The 22,890-nt window shown below is 41.3% G+C and overlaps 1 protein-coding gene across 1 annotated transcript in view; it reads left to right on the forward strand.

The window, feature by feature from the left end:
• Positions 1-22,890, forward strand: part of KCNT1 (potassium sodium-activated channel subfamily T member 1) — a 52,458-nt gene that overhangs the window by 11,426 nt on the left and 18,142 nt on the right. Inside the window, exons 2-17 of the mRNA XM_063316307.1 lie at positions 2,006-2,047; positions 5,829-5,908; positions 9,024-9,120; positions 9,720-9,779; positions 10,831-10,879; positions 10,991-11,050; positions 11,406-11,480; positions 11,857-11,940; positions 12,282-12,376; positions 13,607-13,787; positions 14,861-15,025; positions 16,055-16,191; positions 17,313-17,376; positions 17,985-18,093; positions 20,554-20,662; positions 22,250-22,399. Of these exons, the coding sequence (XP_063172377.1) occupies positions 2,006-2,047; positions 5,829-5,908; positions 9,024-9,120; positions 9,720-9,779; positions 10,831-10,879; positions 10,991-11,050; positions 11,406-11,480; positions 11,857-11,940; positions 12,282-12,376; positions 13,607-13,787; positions 14,861-15,025; positions 16,055-16,191; positions 17,313-17,376; positions 17,985-18,093; positions 20,554-20,662; positions 22,250-22,399 (1,557 nt within the window). The remainder of the gene's footprint in view (positions 1-2,005; positions 2,048-5,828; positions 5,909-9,023; positions 9,121-9,719; positions 9,780-10,830; positions 10,880-10,990; positions 11,051-11,405; positions 11,481-11,856; positions 11,941-12,281; positions 12,377-13,606; positions 13,788-14,860; positions 15,026-16,054; positions 16,192-17,312; positions 17,377-17,984; positions 18,094-20,553; positions 20,663-22,249; positions 22,400-22,890) is intronic.

The raw sequence follows: 22,890 nt of genomic DNA on the forward strand, positions 1-22,890 counted from the left end.
CACAAATGGAATGGAGCACATCTCAGTCCTTTGGGGGCCTGAACCTAAACGCTTGTTATGCCCATCAAAAGATCAGCTCTGAAGCTCTCCAGTTGGACTATTTGCTTCAAAAGGAGCACATTCAGAGCAGCGTGGTTGACATATGGCCGGTCGCAACCCTGCGGGCTTTCACAAAGGCTGTTAAGATCTGGTTTTCGGTTAGAATGAGCAGAGCTTCCAACTGGATGAATTACAGTATATTTTAGTTCTGTTTTCCATTTTAGTGGTTGGGGGTTTTTTTGTCTTGACTCCTGCAAATGTGTGGACGGTCCCCGCAATTTTGTTGGCAAGATACTTTGGAAGTGGTTTGCCCTGGCCTTCTGCCTCCAGGGGCTGAGAGAGAAGGATTGGCCAAAAGTCACCCAACCAGCTTTGTGCCTAAGCAGGACTAGAACACAGAGTCTCCCAACATCTAAATGCATGCCTTCAACCACTACACCAGACTGGTTCTCTAGTGGCTTGCATTCCCAAATCAAAATTACAGTCCCTTTTCAAAAAAAAACCCTGGTGACTCTTCTATTTTTCTGCCCTTATTTTTGCCCTCAGTTGCCAATGCTACCACTGAATCCATTGGCAGTGCATGGTGACCATGCAATTTTGTTTATAAGCTCCAGAGCAGGAAATGTTGCACCAATGCTGTTTTTCTCATATTCTTGTATTTTGGTCATTCCATGATTGCCCACTTAATCTTTGGTCCCTTTTGTCCACACAGGTGCTGAGAATTTTTACGTAAGTAAAAGTCAAATAGAAAGAAAGAAAGAATAAGCAACTTCTGACCTTCTTTTCAACAGTTATAAACAAACTCATTATCCCTCCTCCTTCTTGGTGTTGCCAAAACCTCTTCAGCCCCTTATTTAATACTTTTGCAATCATCAAATCCATAAACTGTCACTTCACTTTTTTCCATTTTCAGCAAAAAGTCCATAAAAAGTTTCCAGACTTTTACAGTACAAAAGTACTGATTGTTTTGTCCCTGACCAAACAGGTCAGTCACACGGTGCTTATTTAAACTGGCTGAAGCAGTTGTTCTGATTTGGAGGTGGTGTCTTCCTTTAACAATATGTTCCCCATTCTCGGGGTGCCCCTTCTGAAGCAAATATTGCAAGTGAAGAACAGTGTAGAAGCTTTAGGAAAATTTAGAAGAGATTCCTTAAATAATAATGGACATAATGTGCATTTAAGTTTAGGCTGAAAAGGATTTCTTCCTAATTCTTTCTATTGGGCACACACAATAAAGACCACAAAAAAATGTTTTATAAATTTAGCTAGTAATCAATCAATCAATCAATAATTCAAGTAAAAATTCACTTTACCTTGTTGGTCCTCCAAGGTTTTGAGGCCAGGGAGTGAATTATATAGTTCACTATAGGGAATAGTTGCAATTTCCTCTTGAGCTACCATTCTGCCATTCAAGATATGACTTCAGGTAAAGCAGGTGGATTGGCCAAAAGAAAGGGTTCTTTCTCATTTGGCATAGTTCCCTTCCCTCATGGATTGCCCGTCATGAAGAGCATGCAACCTCATGATCCGTTCACACAATTCCTTTGCAGGTTGGTCTGAAAAATTAAAATTTCAAGTTGGACTCAACTCCTTGTGACGTCGTTAGTGTTTTCATGGTCACATCCATGTTGTTTCTTAGTATAAAGTTGTAGGCCCCTGCCTTCTTCTGGGATGCTTTCTCAATTTCCCAGTCTAGCCTATAATCCTGGGCTTTCCTGGTGTTTTGCTTCAAAGTATGAGCCAGGCTCAACAGAAGGGAAAGCAAATTCTCTACTCCTTTAATAGTACATTGCTGTTAGTTAATAGTACATCTCCTAAAGTAGAACGTTGAGCACCTTGCCGTGCTTTTGAATTTTAGATTTTGGTACATTCACCCCTAACCAGATCCACTGCAGCTGTCCAGAAGTCCCCCACTGTTTTCTCAGTATGCATTTTTGTTAATATTCCTTATGCCCTATGTCTTTAGGCCACAAAATGAAGATTTCAGCATGGATTCATCGCTCTCACAGTAAGTTAGCTTCAAACAACTGCATGTGCTGTACGATAGCATTGGTGCTATGTGAAAGGAGAAATGATTCAGTACTTTTCCCACCGCTGCAGACTCCAGTTGGCTTAAAAGTTCATTTCCTCTTTCTGGGAAATGTATTTCTGCGAGAAGACAGACACTAAGTCTGTGGAGAATTCTACATGCCCACTGCATACAGTTCCCAGGATCCTATGGGGGAAGCTGAAATTATAACTTATATGAAATAGATTGTAAATAATGCTCTGGTTCAGTTCTCGTATTAAGCTAGGATGTTTTTTTAAATATAGTTTGTCAAAGAAGTCATAGATAGTGGCTTGGTTTACATCATGCTAAGCCAAAAAATGAAGTCCTTTATTATGGCTTCATGTGGTATGGAAACAAAGTAAAAGTCACATTTTTCTCATTATGATACTTTGAACTATATAAAAATTTAGTCTGTTTACACCTTTATCTTCAGTTTAATCTTCTCTGCTCACAATGAAGTATATTTAAAGATTTCATGTTCTTTAGTTTCCTGAACTAAGCCATGAAGATAGAATTCTTTTACTGAGAAAGCTAAAAATTCAATTTGCAGTTGATTCCTAAGGCTAAATTGTAATTATTACTATTTATTTAGATTTATTGGCCACCCAGCTCCAGTGGACTTCCACTGAGAAGTATTTACTTGACACATAATGTTCAGTTAGTTATAATTCTTCTCTCCAGAGATTTCATGAGAAAAGGACATCAGGGTGATGGGTTGCCTCTGATTTCAATCTGTGTCAGCTTCATGTATTTTCACTGCTAATCCTCTGTGTCCTGTTTGTGAATATATTTGCTATGGGAAAAAGGTACAAGGATTTATATTTAGCTAAACACACAACTTCACAGTCATTTGGTTCCCACAAACAAGACTTTTTATGGGGAGTCTCTCCTAAAACATTCATTTTGGTTGACATTTTCCTTAGCTGAGAATTATTGCAGAATTGGAAGAATGACAGTTGAAAACGTAGCTGCATTTAATTTGCAGGAAAATGCTGATTAATGAAATCCCCAAGTATTCTTAATGAAGATCTCACCTCTTTTTAGACTTTGGGGAGGGGGGTTCTTTGCGGGGAAAGGGTCTTGGGCTTATAATAGGATTCATTTCTCTGAAGAAGGCTAACATTTCTTCATTGTCACTTCTGCTCTGCATCCAAACAATGAAACTATCAAGAATAAGGACACGATACAAATGGAAAATGGGTCTTCATCTCCTTTCCCTTGTCAATGTATGAACAAGGATGTATGAACCCAATCTAGGTGGGTCACCAAGGCATGGATGGACACAGTTCCTCCTTAAAAAATCTCACCTTGTCAGCTGTCTGTGCTTAGTATCCTCACAAACTACAGTTCCCAGCATTCTTTGGAGAAGTGCCCTCCACAAGACTGCTCCAGCTGAGCCTATGTTTATAGCCTAGCTATTCAGCTTTTATTTTTAATTTTCTTCCCCAATGTACCTTTACTGTTTTTATTGAGGGCTGAAGAACCATCCATCAGCCACCGTTCCTCCGAAAGGTAGGATGGGTTCTGACGTTTTGTCTCTTGGTTATTAATGCAAATGTTTTTCAATGAGGCGAACAGCATTGTTTCAGGAATGTCAGTTCCATAGAGCAGCGTTTCATTCGCATGGACTCGGATAAATGGAGAACCATTGATCAATTGCTGTAGGAGGGACAAGTCTACCCATGTGGTCCTTTGTGGAGATGCTTAACAAAGGAACTGATTTCTGCACATGATTGAGCAATGGCAGAAGATGCTCAGAAAGTTTTTAAAAGTTGTAGCTAAATTCATCAGTCTTTATCAAGAATCTATTGCACCTCATCAACCACAGTAGTTCTGTTTCCTGAAATGTGGAGTCGCAGCTTCCATGCCTCCACCCCAAATATAATTATTCTCTTTGTTACAATTCTCCAAAAGGCCACAAGGCAATATTCCCCTCGTTGATTAAAAAAGGATGAAACGAGGAAAAAAAAACACCTTTGCATTTCTAATTGAGTTCCTGTCTCCATTTCTCTAAACTCTGCTTCTTCCATTCTGTTTTGCACAGTTTAAAAAATGTTTATATAAAATGTGCTTTCTTAACATACATTCCTTGCTTCTCCCAGCAGTTTTTCTCTAATATAATATGTTTGGAGTGCAAGCTTTCTCCTGAGGTGCATATTTGGTTGTGGACTTAATGTACTCATTCTTACACACATTTTTGGTGGTGCGTACAGAAGTTGAATCAAAGATTGCTTTAAAGATCCAGCAGGGATGTTGTTACAACATACTAAGTTCACTTAGAGTTAACCTTGGTTAGTGAGCTGTTGTGTTCTGGTGATCACAAACTCAGCCCATTTTAGGAGTGCATTGCTTTGAGTGAACTGAGAAAATCCAGTAACTAGGGCTGAGTGTGTGGTGTGAATGTAGGCTTTGAATTGCATTGCACCCCTTGGAAAGTGCGGATTTCAGCTTGGAAGTGTTCATCAATTTTTTAAATGGGAAGGCATTAAAATACAAAGAACCTATTTCTTGTTCTCTGCCCCATGCAACAGAGGGGAGAGATAGTCTTGCTGTGTTGCAAAACTAGACTATTACCACTATGCATCCAGGTGTTCCTTCTGGAAATTAGAAGGTCTATAAATAGGGGATGGATCACATCCTTTCCCCCTCATATTCATAATGCCAGAATTTAGGGATGTTCAGATAAATGAATGAATATCAGTACAGGGGGAGAAAAAGAAACAGCTCACCACAGGACTCCAGCTCAGGACCAGGACAATTATTTGCATGCAAAAAAAAAAGTTGATTTATTTTCCTTGTCTTGTGATATGTTTACATTTTGATCATAACTAATGCACTTTTGCTCAACCATGCATTGTTTTTAAAAAAAAACAGTAGTTTTTTCAAAGACCTCTTTTTCTCTCTTGATTGTTTGAACACCACAGTTAGCAAGGATAACAATGATTTATCTTCCAGATTACCCAAAAACTAAAATTTAAAAAGTGTCATATATGGAACCCCCTTCTTAAACTTCCGATGCAACATTTTCTCAATAGAGATTGCACAATAACGGTGAAGTTTGTTGGGATGGCATCTCAAAAACGCAATGTTGGAACAGACAGACAGAGCTATCCATTTCAGATCTGTGTCAGTTTCAAATATATTCACTGGACTGGTGTTCTGCCAGGGTTTTGCATCATCTTATCAATATTTCTTTTTTAAAAACGTCACAAAAATCTGCATTCATTGACCACACACACATTGGCGATGTTCACACAACATGGTCAGGAGATCAGTTCCAAATCGAGCACCCTCAATCGCACCATGTTCTAAGCTTGGTTAGTTTTAAACTTGGTTAGATTTTTTTTTTTTTGAGGCTTAGTTTCTGTGATTTTGTTCATTTATGATTCAGTGTCTTGTCAACCCCAGAAAGTGGATTAATTAAATTTCCAGGGGGGCAGCGTTGTGTGAATAGAGCCATTTAGAGTGTCTTTAAACCTAACTCATTTCTGCATGCTGCCTTCCCCAAATGTAACAATTTCTAATTAATGTTTGAACTCAGGAATATTTTGAGAAATAAGCTAACAGATTCATGGGAATGATATACCCCATCCTTTGTACCGGAGCAGATGCCATCATCTTGCATATTCCGCTTGAAAAGAAATCCACAATGGATTTTTCCAATAACCTTCTTCACAATAACACAATTGGGTTCTGAAGTAACAGCTCACTTGTTATGTTCTTTCTTCTGTCCTGGCAGGGTTGAAGTGGAGTTTTACGTGAACGAAAACACATTTAAAGAACGCCTAAAGCTATTCTTCATCAAAAACCAACGATCAAGTAAGTTTCCATACTAACAAATTTCAGAACAATTCATGATGCAGTAACTGAAACGTGAACAGCTTAATTTGCTTCTCACACCAAGCCCTAATGTGGCTCGTTTGGGCATGGCTTAGGGTGTCTTGCAAAATTTATTTATTTGATTTGGAGACCAGCAACTTCCAAAAGACATTTACTTATTTACTTATTTTCTATCCCGCCTTTATTATTTTTATAAATAACTCAAGGCGGCGGACATACCTAATACTCCTTCCTCCTCCTATTTTCCCCACAACAACAAGCCTGTGAGGTGGGTTGGGCTGAGAGGGAGTGACTGGCCCAAGGTCACCCAGCCGGCTTTCATGCCTAAGGCAGGACTAGAACTCACAGCCTCCTGGTTCTAGCCCGTTGCCTTAACCACTAGACCAAACTGGCTCTAAGCAGCTTACAGTACAAACAATAAAAAGATGTGTGTCTGGAAGAGTGAAACAACCAACTCTACCTAGGAGCCATGTTTTTAACAACTTCGAAAATAGCTGTAGGGTTCCAGCCCCCACAATTTGCCAAATATGGGTTATGGTCTTCTGCCATGTTTATATCCAGGAAGTTGTGGTTCATTTAACAAAGCATGGCATAGATCAGTGTCCATACCCTGTCTCTGTCCTGGTTTAAACATCATGCTAAGCTTTACTTTGGTGGGCTTGTTGATGGCTTGGCATGTGGCATGAGTTCAGCCAGATGTGATTTATTAAGTACATTGTAGTGAAACAAACTGTGGCTTGGTGCAATGTTTCATGTGTAATGCTGGATGTTCAGTGATCTACCTGAACATCTATTGTGAGGGAAATAGAAGCTATTCAGTGAGTGTAGCACTCCAACTTAGTTAAAGAGATAAATGCAAACCTGGATGACCATGATGATGATGATGATGATGACGACTGCATTATTGATACTTCCAATCCAGAACAGGTGACTTATGTATGAGGAAGATAGGATGCAGTTCTGGGCATAGGAAGTTGACTTTCCTTTTTTTCACCCCAGACTTTTTTTTGCAAAGAATTGAAGAAGTGGAGTTTTCTTAAGGGCGCCTAAAATTTCATTGGTATTTCTGGACTGGGGTGAAGTACTGGTAATAGAACTCAGTGGCATCTCAGGAGGCATCTATTCCATTTCCCACTCGCCCATTAGGTGATGTGAAGTTGGACCCAATCTCTCATCCATTGGCGCTCCTTTGTAGGATTGTGAATAAGAATGGGGACAGAGGGCCAACTCGATCATTCTTCGCTCTTCAGAACATGGGCAGAATGAAAATATAATACACTGTATCTTTGAATGCTTGGATCTGCTCTGTTTCATTCTCTTTTGCTTTATCTTTATCTGGGATGTAAACTTTTCTGGATTTGGTTCCCAAAAGGTGTTGTAGAGCACAGGAATATGGACCCCCTTTTTTTTGAGACTTCTGGGGAAGAAATGGCAGACTGAAGACAGCACTGTGAAACGGTTTCTCATTCCGTGTTATAAGAACAGCAGCTGCCATGTTATTTCCAGCTTTGTTTTCAATGTCTGGAAAAAAGAAGATGCCTTGAAGAATGGCAGCTTTCAAATGAACACATTTTTGCAGCCTTTAAAAAGAGATTTCCCCAAAGAGAGATGACAGATAGATAGAGCTGACAGTCACCACTAAATCAGGACATTTGGAGCTTACGAAACAGTGGGAATCCAGGACTTGCTCTCTGTTTTGCAGGAATGAGAAGGCAGCTCTAAATGCCAGCATTTGGATTTAAAAAAAAAAGAGAGAAAACTGCTGGAGAATTAGGAAGGGGTGGGCGGGATGCTGAAGAAGATCTGGCTGTCTTTGAAATGTGAAAAATGTTTTATTTCTTGCCTCAGTAGAGGCAAGCACCACCTGACTATGCCCAGGGGCTGAATTCACCTTAAAAAAAGAAGAAGAAGCAATCAATCCTTTAATGTTGAGTGTGAGTCATTTATTTCCACACACTCCTGCTTATGAGTTTGAGCTATTGGTTGTTGCTCCTAGTTGCCTTATTTAAGATTTTAAGTCATTTTCTTTTCGCTAGCACTCAGTCTTCCATGGATGGATGCTGTTCTAGGAAAACACAGCCATCTATCGGCTGCAAGGCTTGGTTCTGTTCAGTCCCTTCCAGTTTTTTACTGAGTTAGAAATTGAGTCCTGCATAGTACTGGCATGAAATGTGTATGTGCTTATTTCTCCTGTATCTCTGCCTGCTGGATTACTTCCCTTGCTTTTTAAAGCCTGAAACAACTGCCTATACTTTGGACAACAGAGGCAACTTTTCCCTGTAAAATAGACATTAGTTCTTGCGAGAAAGTATTTTTGCACCTTGCAACCACGTTCTTTTTTCATTCGGGGGTTTCCTCATTTATTTGTTCCCCATCTCTTCCATGAATGAAGCCGTTCTGCTGTTTCACACTTTTAATTAAGGAAGTTTTTAGAGTTGGGTGGTAGCACCAAGTCAACCTCGCCTGAACTGTATGAGCTGAGCAGGGTTGGATTTGGTTAGGACTTAGAAGGAAGAGCAAGCTAAACTGGGAAGCTAGGACAACTCAGAAGAAGACAATGGCAAAAAGCTTTCATTCTGTTGCCCAGAAAATTATCTGGGATGTGCTTCCATGAAGACCCCAGGAGTCAAGCTTGACTTCACAGTTGGTGAAGTAGTGGCCCATAAGCCTGAAGTTGCTATTCTGGTGTGGGGGGCTAGCAGGATCTATATCAGGTACAAATAGGTCCATTACAATAATGCACAGATGACATTGGCCCTCCTCTGAGGAATGACACACACTCAGTCGGTTAGGTGCACCAGTGGGAAAAAGATACATGAGTTTGGAACTTTGGGACTGTTGTATGTAAAGCTTGAGGCTCACCATTGCTGGTTTTCTGCTTTCTATAATGAATTAGCTTATCAAAGAATTGTGTCCCTGGATCTTTGCCTGCAAAAGTTGGAGTATCGATCTCGGCGATGCTTGATAAATGGTATTGGAACAGAGTGCTAGGTGCAGGGATTTTTCCACAGAGCTGTTCTTATTTTGTTGGTGCTTGAGTTACTCTTGCTGATGTTATTTGCCTAATAACATTTATCTGTTCTGTTTGCATCAGGCCTGAGGATACGTCTGTTCAACTTCTCACTCAAGCTTCTCACTTGCCTTCTTTATATTGTCCGTGTTCTGCTTGATGATCCAGGACGGATAGGATGGTGAGAAGCTTTCATTACACCAGAGCTGGTCTTTCTCTGCATGACAGCCAGCTTGTGGGTGTGCTAAGTTGCAATCCATAGGAGCCTCAATCCAAGAGAATTCCATTGGTCTCATACATTCTAAGGAAGGGCATGTTGGCTCCCATCTGATCTGCATCATCAATCGGATTTGGATTGTCAGTCTGATTCAGAGATTGATAAAGATTTGGGAAAATGGAGGCCATTTGTTGAATCGGTTTTTAGAAAATGGGGAAGAGGCTTTTGCATGTGCAGAACCCATTGGGAAGCATCTGGCTGAGGAATCTCCTAATCAAAGCTTCACCCAGCCCTAAAGTGAGACTAGAATGGCATTGGGATACTGGTTTTGCAGAGGGTCAGATTTAAATAGTCTGTTCATTTATTTATATAAAGCATCGCTCCAGCTAGATTCCACTGTGTGATTAAACATTCTATCAATATCTAACGCTTTCTTAAAAAGTTTTAAAATGGAAGTGAAGGTTAGTAGTTGAACATTCCTCTTTTGGTATATTGACTGGCTTTAGCTTCCTGTAGGCTGAATTTTGCTTCTGAAGTGTGTTTTCTTTTTTCTTTCCACTCAGCTGGGAATGTGAGAAACACAACTACACTTCCTTCAATCAGTCATCACCAGAAATCAACTGGTAAAGGGGTTGGCAGCATTTCTGAAGGTTTTGCTGTACTTTGATTTAACAAGGAGCCAGTTTAATATTCTGTGTGAAATCAAGCAGTAAAAACAACCATTTCCTGCAAGGGGAACTGTTGAGATAGACATCTAGTAGAAACCAAAATAACATCAAAATAATGCAGACAACATTGTTTGTCCACCTGTGTTCCCCTTTATGATGAGGTTGCCTCCTTGACATCTCCTCTAAACTCCAAGACACTCTGTCCCATCCTCACCTTACCTCTGATTTTTTCTTTTCTGGGTAGGTGGGCTTCTCCCTAAGGAATTCCTGGTCAGTGGTCCCCACCCATTTTATTTTCTAATACCCATGGAGCCCTTTGAGGCCACCTTGGAAATAAAGATGTTTCTAGGTAAAGGTAAAGGTTTCCCTTGACATGAAGTCCAGTCGTGTCCAACTCTAGGGGGCGGTGCTCATCTCCGTTTCAAAGCCGAAGAGCTGGCGTTTGTCTGTAGACACTTCCGTGGTCATGTGGCCAGCATGACTACACGGAACGCCATTACCTGCCTGCCGAAGCGGTACCTATTCATCTACTCACATTGGCATGTTTTCGAACTGCTAGGTTGGCAGGAGCTGGGACTAGCAACGGGAGCTCACCCCGTCACGTGGATTCGAACCGCTGACCTTCCAATCGGCAAGCTCGGCAGCTCAGCGATTTAACCCGCAGCGCCACCACATCCCCTATGTTTCTAGAGGGTGCCTTAATTTGCAGCAGAGCATTTTCTCATTTAAGAGAAGGAGAAGGAGAAGGAGATCATATAGGGGAGGGAGCCTCACAGATGCAAGAAAATGTTTATAAGCACACTGGCAGTCTTGGGCAGCATGTTGCCTAGTCCAGTGATACATGTTTTGGAGCATGGTTTGATGTATATTTTATAGCCTGAATCAAGGAATGTGGAGGGTTGCGAAATCTGAATGAAGCTACTTCTGGATCCAACCTGTTCCTTGTTTCCAAATTAAGTATCCTTCTGGTTGCTGTTGGCCTTTATTCTGTAAATATTTTTCACAGGGCCCCCATTTTGTGGGTGGATCGAAACAAGCCGCTGTGGGCCATACAAGTAAGTGATTGTGGGTTGGTGGTGCAGGACCTGCAAAGTTGATAGCATCCTGTTCCTCCCAGCCTGGTGGCTTCCTCCCTTTCTTTCTTTCTTCTCTTCCTCTCCTTCCAGGTCAGTGTGGCCATCATTAGCTTTCTTGAGACAATGCTTCTGATCTACCTCAGCTACAAGGTAAGAAAGAGGATCAGAGGACACAGTTTTAAAGGGCAAGAGTAAGAATGCGTTCACACATGCACAAGGGTCTCCCAAAGATTCCAGCATGGCCGTAGTGGGTCCAATGCCACTGATGAAACTTCCTCAAAGGTACCCAGTGCCAATACCATCCACACATTGGCCTGAGATCTGGGCAGATGTGTTTTCTCGGTGCAACTATGGAGGAGATTACATTCTACTGACAGTACCCCCTAGCTTTCTGTAGCATCTGACAGCCTTGATGGTGGATTGATTAGAAGATGTTTGCGGAAAGGTAATGAAAGGTTTAATCATTCCAAGCTTAGTCTGTATACGACTCTCTTTCTTCTTTTAGGGTAACATTTGTGAGCAGATCTTTCGTGTTTCCTTCATCCTTGAAATGATCAACACGGTGCCCTTTATTACCACAGTAAGTTTGTCCGGCGCTCCTAATGAGAATGGGATTGCTTTCGTCTTCTGATGGTGGAGCCCATTCATTAAGAGAATTCCCTCCCTATTCCGGAAATATGGTTTTTGCAAGAGCACAGTGGTTAAGGGAATATACTAGCAGCAGCCAACGCAGAAGGTATGTGGGCTTTGTAAGAGTGTAGCTGTCAGCATGGCAAACCATTTCTGCACTACTGCCGTGGGAACTCTACAGACGAGCCCATGTAGTCAGCAGGTGTGAAGCTTAGCTCAAGATAAAAGGTACCTTCTAGCAAGCATAACCAGGCTTCTCTCTCTCTCTCTCTCTCTCTCTCTCTCTCTCTCTCTCTCTCTCTCTCTCTCTCTCTCTCTCTTTAAAGATATTTTGGCCACCTTTACGGAATTTATTTATTCCCGTGTTCTTGAATTGCTGGTTGGCGAAGTATGCTTTGGAAAACATGATAGTAAGTAGATGGTAGAAATGAGTCCCTCTTCTGCATGAGAACTTGCCCAAGTTTGAACATTTCCGCATCTCCTTTTCTGTTGTGAGGATATACATGCACTGGACTTATACAACATGCTAAATCCTACATCTGGATTAACAGGATGCAATGATTGGGTTAACATAATATGCTACATCTGAACAAGTAAATCATATTATGGTTAACAGAATGGTCTGGGTCACACACCATGTGAAGGCAAGGACTTTGTTTTTATGACATGCTGAGCCACAAGCTGGAGTGAGGTGTGGACCCAACTTCTCTCTTCCCTTTCCTTTTCTTTTTCCTCCCTTCTTTCCTTCCAGAATGACTTGCATCGAGCAATACAACGGACCCAGTCTGCCATGTTCAACCAAGTGCTCATTTTAATTTGTACCCTGCTTTGTCTTGTTTTCACTGGGTAAGATCTTTGGCTGTTCCCTTCCTGCCTTGGACTACAGGAGAGTTGGCTTGAAGGAGATGCAATCAAATCTGTTGCATGCACAGAAACTGGTTTCTCCCGCATGGATTCAGAAAATCAAATTGACCTGATCTAATGAGTGTCCCAACCAATTAGGAAAATCAGACTGAGCCAATTTAGCACATTGTTTTGACTTACCAAATCAGACTGAATTGGATCAATGAGCCAGATCAAGCCAATGATTTGAAACACATGCCAACGGCTCCATGCTGATTGACTCCTAACATTTCTTTGATTCCTCTTAAGATGAAACTTCATAAGGTGGCTTACAATTTTTTAAAATCACTAAAAATCCCATTGCAGTAAAATACAGATGTTCATGGCTTTCTCCAGTCCAGCAATACTCTGAAACTAAAACAAAAGCAAAAAACAAAATCTCTAGCCTAACCTTTGGACGTCTTTGCTTCTTCTCCAGTCCTGGCTTTAGTGTAGTATTTTGTCTAATCAAGATGCTGGGTTTGAACTGTTTGAACTGACCCAGCTGGGCAATTATTTTTTCTCAAATAAGATCTTTCCATTTGGTATCCCTCTACGGTTCTTGACAGTCAGCCCTATATTTCTGCAGTCTTCCTGAGTATAAATGTATCTGACCAACCCATAATTTCTTTAGCTTTGACCTTTGTGTCATGGCAGATTTCATTTTGCATGAAGTCGGGGCTGACAGCTTTCAGCTCTGGCTGTGAACCTTGATTCATTCAATTTCTGTTCCATTTTGGGAAACAGTGTTTTTGCTTCCTAGTAAGAAAATGGGAAGTGGATTGTTGTCTGTTAGGAAAGCTACTCCCCTCGCATCCTTTTCAACCCAGCCTAGGTGGCCTGGAAATATCTGACCACCTTTTAAACAGGCTTGGGATGAAATCCATTCATTTTGTGCTAAATTGACTTGCAATATTATGTAATTATTTTTTAAAAAGCATGCTGGGCCAAAGGAGTGGAAAGTTACTCAAATGTTAATTCATTTACAGCATTCAAAGAGGAGCAGCATTAGTTAGCTTCTCTTCCCCACTTTTGAAAGTGACTCTAGAAGCTTGGGTGGATGTGGGCCATCCCGCTCAACAAAGGAGGTGGCATTCAGTGCTGTAAAGGGAGGAAAAATGAAACCCTGTTCAGTTTTACAATAAAAACCTGGTTTTGCACCTGGCATCTTATCTTTCCTCCCCTGTGATCTAGAACCTGTGGCATCCAGCATTTAGAAAGAGCTGGAGAAAACCTCTCTCTCTTCAAGTCCTTTTATTTTTGCATCGTCACGTTCTCAACAGTCGGCTATGGAGATGTAACCCCCAAGATCTGGCCTTCTCAGCTCCTGGTGGTGATCATGATATGTGTGGCCCTTGTGGTCTTGCCTCTGCAGGTAAGGTATGACTCCCTGGGGTTTATAACATGATGGGATGAGCCATAAGTAAGATGGGCCTTGGAGTGAAGGCCGTACAGGAGTTCAACTTGCTAGATCAAAGTGAAGCAAGTTGGAAGTCCACCAAATGCCAGATTATGGGGTATGGCATTGCAGCCTGAACATCTCAAATTCCATCCAAATATACATATTTTTAACCCAACTGACCTGTTTGGCAATGACCCTTGCTATGGGACAAAATGACCTGCTTTGATTTAACAAGCTCAGCTTCTCTACAAGCCTGATCCCCAACAGCACAGCTAAGAGCCCAGGGATTGCTAATGGTGAGAAATCAAGCCATCTATTTTTCACTATAAATGAGCAAGTTCCCAGATTTTTTAAAACGATGACTGAGTTTACAAGGAAAGATTATCTGTGGCTGCCCAGTCCAGAAAGACCTTTTGCAGCAGACGAGGGTTTTCTTCATCCATCACGTAAGGAACATCCAGTATGTTATTTCAGTTGCACAATGGTCACACACGCCTTGAGTTGTGTCTGGTTGATGCCTTTGCACCAGGTGTGAAAGCCCAAGAAGGAGATTCTCAGGTCTGGCAGCACTTCAGTCCATCACTACCCTTTCTAATAATGCAGGGTAGATTCTGAGATTAAATACAATCTGGGTCCTTTTGTGCCATGTATCAGTAAGCTGGTATTCTCCTTGATTTTTCTCCTTGGTAGAGGAGAAGAGAAAACACACCCCCATCAACACTGGCAGGGCAAGCTACTGTATATAAACAGGGAGCAAACCCCACACTCCCTCACAGTGATGATGTTACCTAGTCTGGTCATGAAACGTCTGCAAGCCAATGACCAAGCTCAGAGAGCACCAAGGACATCATGGAGATGAGAATAACATCTGGGAGTTTCCATTCAAATCTGGTTAAGGAAGCCCAGTCTGGACTGAGTGGAAAGCCAATAGCTGCAGCCTTAATCCTATGAGCTCAGCTTCTTTAACTACCAGAGGCAGTCACCGCAAACCCCAGACACTTGGTGAAAATCTGTTTTTGGAACAGCTTGCTTGTCTTTGCCTGCAGTTTGAAGAGCTGGTGTACCTTTGGATGGAACGGCAGAAGTCTGGAGGGAATTACAGCCGCCATCGGGCACAGACAGAGAAGCATGTTGTGCTTTGCGTCAGCTCCCTCAAGATAGACCTCCTCATGGATTTCCTCAATGAGTTCTATGCTCATCCTAGGCTGCAGGTAAAGGTTTGGCTGGGTCTCTATCAGGAGGCAGGCTTAGAAAACTGAGCTTCTCCAGGGGTTGGAAGCTAAGTAGGTTTGGGCCTGGGTTGTACTTGGATGGGAAGGTGTCAGGAATTCCTGAATGCTTGTGTCCATGAAGGCAAACTCAACATTTGTTTTTAATCCATTCAATCATATCCAATTCTCAGAGACTGCCAGGATGAGTCCCTGCAGTTTTCTTGGCAAGGTTTTTCAGAAGTGGATAGCCATTGCCTCCTTCCTAGGGCTGAGAGAGAGTGACTGGCCCAGATTGCTTTGTGCCTAAGGTGGGATCAGAATTCACAGCATCCTGCTTTCTAGCCTGGTGCCTTAACCACTACACCAAACTGGCTCTTTAAACTCAACTTACATGAGGCATTATCTTTACTTATCCCAGAAAAATGGACTGAATTTCATTCCAAAATAGAAAGGCATATGATTGGAAAGCTTGAAAAGTGTATGCAATTTTTTTTTTAAACCCACAAATGTAGCTTGCAAGAGATGGGCTAGGAAAAAGTTCCCTCCTACTCCAGTCATGCCTGGGCTGGAAAAAGTCAATTTGCAGAAATGTTTCTATTCCTTTGTCTATGTGTTATCCCAAAATGTGCACATTTTGGAATGTACATTTTCTTGGTTTGTACAGCTTTTGCAAGTTACATTTTTCATAAGAATTTCCATGATCTATCTATCTATCTATCTATCTATCTATCTATCTATCTATCTATCTATCTATCTATCTATCTACCTTCCTTCCTTCCTTCCTTCCTTCCTTCCTTCCTTCCTTCCTTCCTTCCTTCCTTCCTAGTTGTTGATGTTACAGTGTTTCATAGTTGTTCTAAGCTTGAAAAAAATCTGAAAGGTATATGCATTCTTGCATTCTTCTGTGGGGCTGAAATGGGTCTGTTGGTACAAAACCTTTGACATTTTTTTCATATCTCTCTAGCTTGTAGATCTTAAGAGAAACCTGAATGTTGAGGCCACTTGAAAGATTCTGCTTTTCCCTTTCAGGATTATTATGTGGTCATCCTTTGCCCTACAGAAATGGATATTCAGGTCCGCCGAGTGCTTCAGATTCCCTTGTGGTCCCAGCGGGTGATCTATCTCCAGGGATCTGCCCTGAAAGATCAGGATCTCATGAGAGCAAAGTGAGTTGGAAAGGGGAAAGCAGATTCTGGTTCAAAAAGGTTGTCTTCTTTCACTGGGCTTGCTTTTTTGAGAGATAAAACAGAAGCAGTTCATTAACAATATTTCTTTTCTCTGTCATCCCTGAGGATGGGAGAAGCTGCATATGTGGAATGTCTGATATTCAATTCTTTGCCAAACCTAAGAGCGGCTTGAGAGGAATCCTGTCTGAGGAACTAGATAGGATCTTCCTTTCACTGGATCAAGGCAACTGGATTGACACTTTCAACACACATGCAGCCCTCCCTTCCATTTTGCCACCCCATAACATCTGCCACCTGAGACAGCTGCCTCATTAGGTCTAAGGGTAAAGCCTCTCTTGGTTTGCCTGGCCAGCTGTTCCTAGACAGAGCAGAGCAAATATAAACCAACCAGTAACTTTCAGATAAAGCTGGCCTTCAGTTTTCATTAAACTCAATTAACAAAGACCAACGGCTAGTGATTTGGGGAGTTGCAGTCATCCCCCGGAAATTCTGAAAGGCGAAGAGTGAATTTGTTTGCCATTCCAAGTATAGATCAGCTCCTTGATCACAAGTCATGATCCAAAATAGGCAATATGGGGAAACCAGCTTGGTTATTTTGTCTGCCACCCAGAGTTCCTTCTGGTAAATGGGCAGGTATGTAAGTCTGTTTGTTTGTTTGTTTGTTTGTTTATTCATTCATTCATTCATTCATTCATTCAACTGATATTGCTGCCCATCTCAAACTAGTGACTCTGGGTGGCTAACACCAATAAAAACAGTTACGATATAAAACAATAAAAACAATAACAAAAATTAAAAATAAATATAAATACAGTCGAGTGATCTAAAAGCCAATTAAATGTTAATTAAATAGTTAAATAAAAATAAATAATCACCAGAAGGAAGGTGATAAGAGACAAGGGGCTCAGTCACTACCACAAAGAAGATTGGATTGAGCCAAAAAGGGTTGTGGAAAATATGGATTTGGGGTGACGGGTTTGAAGGAAAAAAGAGATGTGAGTTTTGTTGGTCTATTAAATGTGGTTTCCCCTTTCCCAGAATTCGTATTTCCAGTTTATCTTCCCACCAGGTTGGGTTAATAGGATGCTTTATGTTTGCAGGATGGACAATGGAGAAGCTTGTTTCATTCTGAGCAGCCGAAATGAGGTGGACCGCACAGCTGCAGTAAGTTACAGGATTAATCCCTTGGCTGATAGAATGACCAAGCCAAGGAAGTGATAAAACGGCATCCCCTGCTTTCCTCCCAATCTCAGACAACATTTGTGAAAATTATAACTCTAAAGGAAATTTGCAGATGAGACCATGCAAGATCTCAGGGTGAGATTGCTAAATCTGACCAGGGCCCATGTGGCTTCCTGATGAAACACTTCAAGAAAGGGTCTTAATGTAATTGAAAATGCAAATCTCATCAAGGCTCTCTGTGTGGAGTCTGTCTTTTATGCTAACTTACTGCCTCATTTGAACGTGGTTCAACTCTTACAATGGATAGTTTTAAATGATCTTGAAAATAATTTTTGTCAGTGGGTAGCATAGAAATAAGAGATTCTCCGAAGAATATTCATGCAATGTGTATGTTACATTAATGCCATAGCAATTAATAGATCAGCTAATGGTGACACAATAATTGTTTACACATTCCCTTGGAAATGGCGGATGCCAAGAATTTGGGGCTTTTGAAGAACTCTTTCTTCCCACACAAACTCTCCTGCTTAGAACGTGAAAACTGTCAGGGACCATTTCTAAGTAGGACATTTGTGATCGTTCTTCTGTAGGATCATCAAACAATCCTAAGAGCTTGGGCAGTGAAAGATTTTGCTCCTAATTGTCCCCTCTACGTTCAGATTTTGAAGCCGGAGAATAAATTTCACGTCAAGTTTGCAGGTAGGACTATTCCTCCCATCGGTCTGTTGGTTGTTAGATGGGGAAACCCACCTCAGAGCAGAGGAACACATTTCTCCAGCTGGGGAAAGGCTGCTTTTGGCTGTATTGTGAGGGCCCAAATTTCCATTACAGTCTAGAGACAATCCATTTCTCAAATGTTGCAGTTGGGTTATACTTTGAACCTCTTGATCTAGTTGAGATCTTAACTATGGACTTAATTGTTTTATGGGGCTTCTTAAAATGCAGTAAGTATTTCTTTCACTTACTAGAAAAAATGGAAAGACAGCTTAAGTTGTTTCTTCTACTCCTTTTTGCTGATCCTCTGGATTTCTGCTTCAAAAACTTAAACAATTTCATGCACACATTCTCTCTATATATATATATATAACCTACGTAAAAGAGAACCATGAGAATATATAAAGAAAAATTAGGAAAAAAAAATGATAAAAGAAAAAGTGCAGGAAACTACAGATAGAAAAAGAAAAAAAGAAAAAGATATATAAAAAAGCAACTTCTTCACAGCAATTACAAACTTATCTCTCTCCTCCCTCTTTAAGATTACATTACACGGTTCCCTTCTTCCCGTATTCAACCCTTTTAAATCAGCAAATCCATAAATTGCCAATTCATTTTTTTCCCATTTTCAGCAAATGTCCATAAGAGGTTTCTAGGTTTCTTTTATGAAAGTACTTACTGTTTTATCCTTGATCGAACAGGTCAGTCTTGCCATTTCTATGAATTCCACCATCTTCACAATCCACTCCTCCATAAAAATGTGCACCACTGCTGTTCTTGAAAGAGTTAGTGGACATTTGAGATAATTTTGGGCATGGCAAGCATACAATGAAAGTTAGACTTCAAAGTTTCCTGGCATCAGTAAACACATTAATTTGCATGACACGTTCTTCTATCCTTCCATGGAGCTCAGGGTACAAATTTGCCCTTTAAACCTTACAAACTCTGTGAAGTAAGTAAGGCTGGAAGGTGATTGAGTGTTACTACGCACAAATGAGTCTTATGGATGAGTATCGATGTGAATCCAGGTTTTTACAGTCTTTGCCTCTTCTTCCCATCAGAGCAAACTGGCTGTCCATTTCACTCTGTTTCTTTCCCCTGCACACCCTATCTTTTGATTGTGATGGATTGATTGGTTTTTAGCCACCTTTCCCCAGCACACACCCATACTAACTTTATTGGTTCCCTGGCAAGGGTTTTTCATTCCTAAAAATGTCCTTATTAGCAGAAAACATGTATGGCGTATGAATGCATTTTCACTCCTTTTCTAATCAACACGAGCCAGCAGATTAGCAACTGGGATATAAGAACAAAACAGAGCATCTGGAACCAAGCAAGCAGAGTTCATTGTCTCAGACACATCTAGCTGATTTTCCTGGAACAGTTATTGGCCTTACACAGTTTCATTTGCACACCTCACATTGGTTACAAGCTCATGGGCTTGGTTTGCCTGTTGGGTGTCTGTCATTCCTGCTTTAATTTGTCATAGATCTGTTTTCAGCTTTCAGAATCAGGGAAGATATAATTATATAATTAACACAATTAAGATTCCCCCCCCCCCCCATTCAATCATGTCCAGTTCTTGGAGACTGCTTGGACAAGTCCCTGCAGTTTTCTTGGCAAGGTTTTTTGGAAGTGGTTTGCCATTGCCTCCTTCCTAGGGCTGAGAGAAAGTGACTGGCCCAAGGTCATCCAGATGGCTTTGTGCCTAAGCTGGGACTAGAACTCACCGTCTCCTGGTTTCTAGCCTGATGCCTTTAACCACAACACCAAACTGGCTCTCAAAATTAAGATAAAGCAAAGAAAAGTCACTTTATAGTTTAGACAGATATCTGAAATTCCAGGAGTGCAAGCTACCTGAGATTTTGCTTGAAAACATTCCAGATGGTTTGATGCAATGTATGGAGTGGCAAATTGCTAGGTACAAGAAGTTTCTGGTCAGAGGGGAGGACAGAAAAGGGGCCTTGAGTTGGCAGCTCTGAATTTGTACACTTGGGGAAGAAATTGGAAGAGGTTGTCTCCAGAAAAAAATATTAGGAAGGTAATAGTGTTCATATTACCTTAATGTTCATATGCTTAATGTTCATATTCTTAAGCTGCTCTTAATGTGATGGCAAAATGCCATGTTCATATTCTTAAGCTCTTACTGTGATGGCAAAATGTTAATGTCCATATTCTTAAGCTGTTCTTATTGTGATAGCAAGATGCATTTCTTTAATTTATCCACTGCTGCCTATTATAGAAATATAGGGTGGTTTACAAAGACAAAACAAAGCAAAATTACAAAGGGCAAACCCTTAAACATGTCACACCTTTGAAATCCATAGCAGCAAAGGCATTTTTAAAGAAGTAATTGCAAAGCAAATGTGTCAAAGGGATCCAAATGTTCTGCTGGAAATTCGGAATGAGGCTTCAGGAATAAGAAAGGAGCTATTCTGGTTTCAGATCACGTGGTTTGCGAAGAAGAGTGCAAATACGCCATGCTGGCCCTGAACTGTGTCTGCCCAGCTACCTCCACACTTATTACCCTTCTTGTCCACACTTCCAGAGGGCAGTAAGTAGTCAATAATTGTGAAGTGCTGGGCGTTTTCTAGCTGGGGGCAACGTCTGACACATAAATGTTAAAGAATCTGTTCTATTTAAGAAAAAGTAGCCATCAAAACTTGGACTAACTGTATACCCAAAGTTTAAGCATGTTAGTGTTGTCCCCTCAGAAAATAAGTTAATAAGCTATGAATAAATGATCAATTAACAAGATAATAAAGTAAGCTAATAGGTCTCTGCAAAACAAAATTCCTAATGCTTAGGCCCAAACTGACCTCATATTGAGGGTATGAAGGGTGGCATGCTGTGAACTCTGGGAGATGTCAACAAGTCCTCTGGAAGGAGACACCAGGTTGAGACAAATGGCTTTAGGATCTTGCTTTTTGGAATCCAACCTGGAAAGTACAAACCCTGCAAATTGCCCCTGAACGTCATACCTCATGCAAGAAAGACTAAATTCTTCATTGAAATTTCATTATGATGGATTGCAAGTCCTTGCTGCATTCTTAGTCCAGATGTGGGGAAAGCTGTTTTATTTTTCATGGGGAGATGGTCTTGGAATAAAAGGGGTATTTCCTAAAGGATAGGCCCTCCTTCTGCAGCTTGTGAGCTACGTTCCTTGGTGGTATGAAGAATCAGTGCGTGATCCCTACTTCCATAAAACATTAGTCATTATTGGTCACCATGAACAATAGCATCATGGCCAACTTCTTTCCCCCATTTTGGAACCTCAGTTGGCTGGACTGAGGAGCAACCCAAGTAAATAAATAGCCAGCTGGAATTTGAGGTCTCATTTGACTTCTTTGGCTTTGGGTAGCTTGTCCAGAAAAGCCTCCAGATCAGGATTTGATCTCAAAGGTCATGTTTTTCTATCCCTCATGAGGCAGACTTTTTTCTTCCTGAGTCTAATGGGTCCTGCTCCCAAATTCAACTGAAATGGACTGGGTTGTTTGTGGATTTTTCATTTCAGCACTAGCAATTGGACAGTGCATTTCCTTGAACTGAAGGATCACGAATTCACTCACACTGCAGAAAGCAGACACTGCTTGTCATCTGCTTGTTGATGGTGACCTGACATGATTTTGCTGGTTTGCTAATCCATGCCTTTTCTTATTATCCATCTTGAAAATCATCTTTGTAGTATTACTCATGTTATTTCAGCTGCAGTGCCCTGGAGTGAAGCAGGCCTTTTTATTATTGATGTAATCCATATACGTCTTGCTTTTCTCTGCATCTCAACACAGTGTAGTTCTCCATTGCTTTGGGGGCCTGTTAAAGTTGATGATCCAAAAATGGGAATATATGGGAAATTGGTCCATTTTATGGCACTGGAAGGCAAAGTATTGAGCTATCTGCTGCTTAGAAGTACAGAACCTCCATTTGATGGGGCTTCTTTCATGCATGAGGCCCGAGACAACTGCCATTTCTCCCCGCCAGCTCCATCCCTGGTGATTATGCCTTTCTGTTTTCTGAACAATGCATTCTTCCAGGACACTTGATGAGTTGAAAAGGGGATAGCATGCTGGGCATATTCCATACTCTGAATTGGAATACACCAGGCTCCTCGGTGGTTTGGTTGATTTGGCTCTACTTCCAGGGAAGGCCAGGAATCACCAGAGCAGTGGCAAAGAATGTACGGGCGCTGCTCGGGCAATGAGGTTTACCACATCCGCATGGGTGACAGCAAGTTTTTCATGGAGTATGATGGAAAGAGCTTTACCTACGCGTCCTTCCATGCTCACAAAAAGTAAGCAGAAAAGCTTTCTTACTTGGGTCAGGGAGGTAAATCTGAAAGGAATAGGAAATGGGCGGGAGAACCTTTCACATCTTCTCTTTTGCGATGCCCACCCAAAGCCTTTTGGGATGTTACAAAATTCCCACATGGAATATAGACTGGAACCTTCTCCCAACATTCCTCTTGAATGCAGGGGGACAGAGTGGGGAAGTTCCACTCATAGCATGGCGATTCCCAGTTATCCCACCCTTCACAACTCACAATCCAGCCAAGCCTACTCCTCCTCTATCTGATTGGAAACCCCACAAGACTTTAGCTCCCTTCAGACTTCAGATTCTGCAAATGGGAATTGGGCTGATCCATCCCAAATGGGACACCAGGCGTAGAGCATAGAGTCATTTCCCCACCCCCCACCCCCCTGTGTTCTTTGAGACCAGATTTTAGCCCCAATGAGCAATGCAGGATATAAATTGAAATAGACCTGTCAAATTAGTTCTGCCTGC

This window comes from Candoia aspera, chromosome 16 (genome assembly GCF_035149785.1).
Source record: "Candoia aspera isolate rCanAsp1 chromosome 16, rCanAsp1.hap2, whole genome shotgun sequence".
In the NCBI taxonomy this organism is placed as follows: domain Eukaryota; kingdom Metazoa; phylum Chordata; class Lepidosauria; order Squamata; family Boidae; genus Candoia; species Candoia aspera.